Raw genomic sequence first — 7,907 nt, 5'->3', positions numbered from 1 at the left:
ACACACACACACACACACACACACACACACACACACACACACACACACACACACACACACACACACACACACACACACACACACACACAATCTCCCTCACTCTTCTACCTCTACCCCCCTTTCCATTTTGCGGGAAAGATTTCACACAGGCCCACATATTCGCCATCAGTGTGGCATGGCAGCCATCCAGAGAGGGGCTCCAGTGTCACTCCCTTTCAAAGAGCTCTTTGCTTGCCTTCCTTTTGATGGCTGCTACCCAGCATCAGTGGAGCAGAAATGCAGAAAATCCAGCTTTCATAAAAACTTGTCCTTGATTTTCCACACTTAGTTTATGAGGGGGGGGGGAAAGCTTTGTGAAAACTTAGCATTGCTCTGGTGCTACACTCTGTCTTTTTTAAAGACCATATATTCAGTAGTGGCAGAGCTGCTGTGGAACAGGTTGGGCAGCTTTTTCTGCTGGCACACATGATTTTTAGCCGCAGGAGCACCTGCGGTCCTTACTGTGTGTAGCACTACCTACGCTACTTCCTGTCAAAGCAGGTATGTCAGGAAAAGCTAAAGTAAAAGCATCACTGAAATATTCTTGTTTAAATAGAGTCAGATGAGGAGGAAAGAAAAATAATGGAGGAAATCTGGCTCAAAGAGACTATAGTATAGCATCGCCAAAACAGAACTCAGTGGCCCATATTTATAACTGCTCATGATTTAAATGTGAACTTTCTCCTTCAGGTATCAATAAATTCTTTATTAAAGTAAAGCTGGTGTCCTCTGGCAGTTAAGATGTTTAAAATGGGGGGATTTACATACAAGTAAATCTAACTACAGTTATTAATCTTTCTGTCTGTAGTAAGGTGAAAAAAAAGGACTAATCCTGGGCTGCTAATAGCTGGAGACAAGCTGTGCTAAGCCTGGCTTAACTTGTAGGGAGGAGAGGGAAAACGGTTTCTTTGCAAACACTTTTAGACCTGGTCTTTGGTTGGTGACGCTCTCGTGGTTGAATCAGTCTGCTCTGTTCTGATTCTGTCTATCAGGATTTGATGTCCCTCTCGGGGAGGGGTGGAGGGGGTTACTTGAACATGCGGTTCAGACTTCTCCTGAAAGTTACTCAAAATACTGTTGCAGTGACTTTTAGAAAAAGTGACCCCCGAGTGCTCATTCAGACATGAAGCTGACGCTTTTAGCCGTGTCAAAATCTCCGAAATGGTGACGTTGCCAGGTTTGGTACCAAACAGAGACGTGCTGTTGCACAAGCTGATTGCACAAAGGCTACTAGGTGGAAGGCTAAACCGTTGGTGATCAAGCAATAGTTAGAGCAAAAAACATCAGCCACAACACACAAGCTGCATGTTTTTGCGTCTCTGTTTGACACACATTAAACACAGTTTTAAAGCGGAGCCTTTTTTCCCCAAGTGACCGAGCCAGTCTGTTTCTCCAGTTGCAAATGCTAAGCTATCTGTGTTTACAGTGGAGTAACACAGTATCGTTGGACTTGGCACCACACAAAAAACAACAATAATAGTGCATTTCCCTAAATGTTAACTATTCCAACAACCGTAATTTATTAAACAAGAATGTTCCGACCGCAAGAAAATATATTTCATTGCATTCACACAGTAATAAACCTGCTGATGTTCACACCGGGATGATGTTGTCTTGGATACAACTCCAACACCTTTGTTAAGCTACAAGGCATCAGTAATGATTTATTTGTTTGCATCCATTTCTGTGAGAGATGTTTCCCCTCGGTGGATCATCTAAGAACACAATCTCTGGACATTTGTCAGAATCTAAAATAGGTCAGTCTCTGTTTTAATGAGGAAAATGTGCAGGAGGGTTACGCTTGCAGTAAATTGGTGTATGACATTGATTGTTTCACATAAACCAGCCAAATCTAAATGTATAGTGTAAGTAGCTAAGTTGTTATGTATACTATTGATGACATATTTTAAGTAGAAGTGGCAAAGCCATTGGCCCTCAGTGCTGAGCATTCACCCTTACTGTGGGGTGGGCTTCTGTATAATGTCTGTATGTATAGTCTCTCTTCTCTTTGACATAGAAAATCCTACTTAAAGGACAGGTGCAATAATTATTACACTGTTGGTGTAATAATTGCTGTTAATTTTTATTCATGTAAATTTGACCATTAATTTAAACATAGTTGATCATGCAACAGCGAAAATAAAATAAAAGCATAAAATGAAACAATAAAAAACATATTTATTGAATTTATATATGATTAAAAAAATAATAATAATAATAATAACCAACCAAATAAAAAAAATATTTTTTTTGCAATTTCATTGCAACTGCTCTTGGAAGATGTGTGACCTTGTTCTGAATGACCTTCATAGAGTTCAAGGCGATAATCGAAGAGACTCGGCTTCACTTAAAAACCATTTGAACGTGTTGGATTTCTGCTTCTTCCCTGAATTTCACGTTTCAGCGCTGAAAGCCGCGAAGCCGTGCTTTCAGAGGACGCTGTGTGTGTGTGTGTCAGAATTGCGTGTATTTGTGGTTGTGTGTGTAACATTCCAGAAAGTGTCAGAGGTATGCGAATTACGTCTGACAGAGGAAGAATGTGAAGACTTCTGCTGCCATGTGAAGGCCGCTGTTGTTTACTGACAGATTCATGCAGAAGAAGTTGCTCAGCTGTGTGTGTGTGTGTATGTGTGTTTGTGTCTTTTATTGCGTCACTTCCGGAAAATGTGGGAGTTGCATCACATTTCTGACATAATTGTGTTTCGTGTAAGTTGCACCATAATTTTGGGGCATGTAATTCCTGGTACTCCATTTATCTGAGTCAGAAATATTTTAAACAGATTATTGGGGAAATAAATCTGCTTAGTGTACATGAAAAAGCAGGACTGTTGTGGAGGGCTACGCCAACGTCTTAAAAAGAGATCAAATTGATATCACGCAGAATCGAGTTTAGCTGAGCTTGAGAAAATTAATTACCCATCCTGTGTTAATGTCTTGCTGAATGAATGCGTTCATAGACATAAGTAGGCTACTCGCTGTTGTCAGGTACACAGATGACTGAAGTGATGAGAAGCATAAACATTCACATTGTTGGCAGTTTTTCCAGCTTTTCTTAGTTTTAAATTCCTCATATTTGTTTTGGACCATAGCTTGTTGTTCTTGTGAGAAACTCTAAATGTGTCCATGATTACGATTGGTCAACAATCAGTGGTGGTTGTGCAGCTAGGCTTTGCAATATGGTCAAATGGCAATGCACGCTAGCAAGTGGACTTCAGCAAGAGACATTTTAAAATATCTTTGCTCACTTACTGTTCTGGAAACACAAACATAACTGATGTGTTAATTTTGGCTCTTTTTGCCTTTGCTGATTTTTTTCTTTTCCTGTTTTTTGTCTCTTTCTCATCAGATTTGGGACATGAGCGACGATGAGAGCATCTGAACAACTGGCAGAGCAAGCACTCAGAAGGACTAAACACATCCATCCATACTTTCTTTTTTCTAAAGTAAATCCTGTATTTACAAAGACAAGGTTGTTTACGTAATGAGCACCAAGCACATGAGCAAATAAATAAATAAATGCTTTAAAAAGGCTTTAAAAAGCTTTAAAATTCCTATTAGTCCTCATTTGGATTCAAGATGGCCCAGATCTTCAGAGCTGGGAAGTAATCTAATAAGCAATTAAGAAAAAGACAACAAAACAATAACTGAAAGCCTGAACAAGTTTTGATTTTTTTTTTGCTTTTGATATGTAAAACTGTTGAACTTACTAAAGAATGTACCTGTTCCTGTCACCTGCTGTTGTCTAAACACACTTTAAGTCCCTGAACAAAAACACAACAAAACCTGCAAAAAACATTGGAACTAAAGAGTCTAAAAACACCAAGAAACCTCTCTGAAGTGCCACAGTTTCAATCCCCTCCCAAGGTCTCTGCATCAACACATTTAATGATTTTACTGGAGAGATCTTTGGCAAGGCAGTTACAACATCTGTTCACTTATTCAGTTTGAGAAAGAGCTTCTAATAAGTTTTGAAAATAAAATACAGTTCTGCAGATTCATCCATTTTTGGGGTCTTTTAATTAGAGGCTGTGACACGTACAGTAGAAGTGATGCTTAAACCAGCTTTGTTGCTATGAAGCTTTCACTCAGAGAGGACTTGCATACAGATGTTACTGTGATATAATTAGAACTGTGGAAACTGTTGCTCTTGGTTTGTTGGTGTTGATGCATGTACATGTTTGTGTAACTATGTTTTTTGTGTTTATTTCTTCCTCTGCATTGTCCTGGAAGTCTCATCTGCAGTGATGTATTCAGTGTATTCACATGTACATTTTAACAAATGCTTGGATATTTATGAAAGTGATTAAGACTGACTCGAGTTTCAATCATGAGAAAGGATCTGGTTTGTTTTCTGATTAATCTCGGAGCTGTTTTTCTCTTCTGTATTAAAAAAAAACTGGAATAAAATCCATTATTTCTCTATTAACATCTGTGAGGTTTATGTCGCTATGCAACAATGTCCTTTTTATTTTAGCTCAGTCTTTCCAAAAAGCTGTTTGCCGCTCTCGTAACCATTTCACAAGCACAAACACACCAAACAATTACAAGACAGAAACCCACACAGTCAGACTGTGGTTTAAAAGCACTTTATTGTTCATCAAGGCTACTTTAACGTACAAAAAAGGTGGCCTGCCAAAACCTTTTAAGTAGGAGACACAGAGCCACAAATCTTGATAGAAATTTTATTACAGTTCAGAGTATTACTACCATTAAGTACATGCTACTTCCACTTCAAAAAAAGACCTGGAAAATGTGGTGCAGTCCGAGTAAAGACCGACTCCTCTTTGATTTATTTGCTCGATTTTCATGTTAACTTGATTAAGAATGCAAAACGACTTCAACAGATGGAAACTGTGGTGACATATTTAGGAGTGACATCCCCAGAACTAATTTGCATCTTAGATCATCTACGCCTCGCTGACTGGCACCAAAGCAGATGATCCGCAGCACAAATCTACAGTTCCATCAGTTCCAACAGCAAATTCAACAAATGCTGACTGATAGTTTTACTTCACTCATTTCCCATCTATAGATGAAAAAAGTCATGAAAAAAAAAATGCTATTGCTTACGTGTTTGTTTGAAATTGTACCTGCCTGCTAGCCCGTGACTAATGGGGACTTTGCTTATATTTTTAAAATGAACTCTTTTGGAAATGGCAAGCAAGACAGAATGGGCTAGAGGCAAAATCTTCCAACAACACAAAACATGCAAATTGCTCAAAAGGCCCGCAAAACAAACTTTGTTTTGGCTTACTGGTAAGTCTTGTTCAAATGTCTCTGAAGTCACATGATCGAACACCATGGGGACCAATGGAAGTAGCGATTGTCACCGACACACCTGTGGCTTACTGTGGTTTCACACGTTTTCTGTGCTCCTGCACTTGAACCTTTACTCTAACAAGACAAACTCTATAAACAAAAAAGATCAACTTTTTCACAAAAAAAAAGAAAATGCAATGATTACAATATAAGGACAGGGAAAAAACAATTAAATAGCTACATATCATTAACAAATTCATTGTTCCTCAAAAAATACCTACGATTTTTTTTCTCTGTACATTCGTTACGCACAGCGTAATGATGGTCTTATAGTTTACCTATTATAAAAAAGTAGTTTTTTATTAAGTGATTTTCCTACAGTGCGTAGGGAGTGTGTGCCAAAGCATAAAGAGAGCCTACCTACAGGGTGGTAGTGAAATGATAACGAGAAAGAATAACAGAAAAACAAAATCCTCTGGACACCGAGTCCATTTCCCTCGTGTTCCGATGTTACTGACTGCATACAGGCTGACTGAATCTGAGAGGTGGGGGGAGAGGCAACGCTGAGTGGCAGGTGAACATGTCCTGACTCACAGGTCGCGCTTACAAAAGCTCAGCTTCTGAAAGCTCAGCCTCCCGCCCCAACACTCTGCCTGCGAAAAACCACCAACCCAATCCACTCGAAACTGGTCACAGAAAGCACAAGTACATGACAGAACTCCAGTTAAATGTGAATCTCGGGTAACATTGTAGAACTTCCATCATCTAGTTCTAGGTTCTGATAGCTGAGACTGGAATGTGTAGACGCTTTCGAACACGGTACAGAACTCTAATGTACGTACTTGCCATTCTTGACACAAATTACACAAAGCCAACGAATCAAAACCTCACCACCTATCTGCCTTAGCTCAGAGACTTTAAGTCAATCTGTAGTTTTAATGCAGGGTGAGTAATGTTTTCACTGACTGCTAGTAAGACCCCAAGTTCTCTAAATCAGACCACTAAATGTCCTCAAAAATTAAAATTCAATTCTTCCTTTACTCTCTTTATCTTTTATTCTTCACTATGGCCAATTTATTTCTTAAAAAAGGCAAATGGGGCACCTTTTAATTCGGGCAAAGACACGAGAGATGTTGTTGGGAGGGGATGGGGACAAGTAGCCCTCACTACTTATTAGCTCCGCCTGTTGATATAAAGATAGCGAATGCATTCAGGCCTGTACAAAGTTGCCTACAGCAGGAATGTATGCCACCTTGGCGCAGGTTGCTTTGCAGAGTAAAATTCATTTCCTTAGACTGCAGCACTCTAGTTTGAGTTCAGAAAAGAAAGAGAGAAATATGTATTTATATATATATTTATAAAAAAAGGTCTAGACACCAAGTCGGAACACAAAAAGTCAGCTGATGGAGGTTGAGCGAGGTGAAACGTCACACCATAAATTCAGATAACTAATTATCAGCCAAGTGTTTTGTTCTCTAGCGTCTCTCTGCTAGGTCTGCCAATGCTATTTCCGTAATGTCGTCTTTTTAGTGCCGTAACTTTAAGACACTTTTATGCGTCAACAAGATGTTTGAGAGCCATCGCGAACCAACTCTTCTTGTAAACAAACCCTGCTTCCCAAAAGCATCCAATGCCTGCCAAGGTGACTTTAAGATGGCAGCTGAACAGGCTAGATGCTCAGATGCTTTTGGAGAAAACAAGACCCCGCTGACTTTTTGCTGTTTGTGTGGTGTCTCAGCTCAGTCAAGCTGACGTTTGTAACATCCTGTACCACTGATGGATCAACATCTTAAGAAAACCTTAATGAGCTTTGGATCCCAAACCCAACTAAACCCCAAGACAATCGTCACTCTGCTGCGGGGATGAGCTGATCGCCTGCTGGGTTGAGATGATTTTAGGAAACGTTGCTCTCATCATTTAACAGAGCCTGTCCGGAGGCTGTCCCACTATAGATGTTTGTTACCATACTGCTAGTAATGGAAAACAACAAAACAAAAAAATACAAAATTGTAATAATAACAATAACAATATGGAGTACAACTGACCCAGCAGTGAGTGTATAGTGTCTATGTCTGTTACTGACAACGAAAGAAGTAACAACTAACGTCTGAATGAAAAGGCTAATAAAAGTTATGTTTGAAATGCTAAAAACACTAATAGATACCAGCTATTAAAAAACAAACAAAAAAACAAAACAACATGCATTAATTTACCCTTAAAACCTTGTAGAAATCTACCAAACCACAGTGTGTAGGAGAGGGAGGGAAGGACAGCAGGGTGTATGCCAAATATAATTACTACACCCACGATCAAAGAGACCAAACCCCCCCCAAAAAAAACAACAACAAAAACAAAGGTGTGTTTGAAGAGATCTGAAAAATCTTCTCTCCCCCGGTCGAGAAACCAGACTTTTTTTCTTTCAACCACAAAGTGACGTGCAGCGTCATCTATCCCCTCATCACTGTCAGCAGTTAAGCCCGTGAAACACATCAAAGCACGTCGTTCGGCAAAGCCCAGCCTTCAACACACTCGGTCAGTGTTTTCAACCCTAATCTCCTCTCATTACGGTTGTGATGGCCATGAACATCACAGGAGCTGACGGTTTTTTC

General features: G+C 39.6%; 1 protein-coding gene across 1 annotated transcript in view; it reads left to right on the top strand.

The window, feature by feature from the left end:
• The window catches only part of atg7 (ATG7 autophagy related 7 homolog (S. cerevisiae)), a 58,323-nt gene extending 53,858 nt beyond the window's left edge, over positions 1-4,465 (top strand). Inside the window, exon 19 of the mRNA XM_005932296.3 lies at positions 3,386-4,465. Coding sequence (XP_005932358.1) covers positions 3,386-3,418 — 33 coding nt within the window. The 3' untranslated portion in view covers positions 3,419-4,465. The remainder of the gene's footprint in view (positions 1-3,385) is intronic.
• Positions 4,466-7,907: the final 3,442 nt, after the last annotated feature.

This window comes from Haplochromis burtoni, unplaced genomic scaffold (assembly GCF_018398535.1).
Source record: "Haplochromis burtoni strain Fernald_Lab_line unplaced genomic scaffold, NCSU_Asbu1 Contig_156, whole genome shotgun sequence".
Classification (NCBI taxonomy): domain Eukaryota; kingdom Metazoa; phylum Chordata; class Actinopteri; order Cichliformes; family Cichlidae; genus Haplochromis; species Haplochromis burtoni.
The sequence above is the reverse complement of the archived record's forward strand: the minus strand, read 5'-3'. Positions and strand labels throughout refer to the sequence as shown.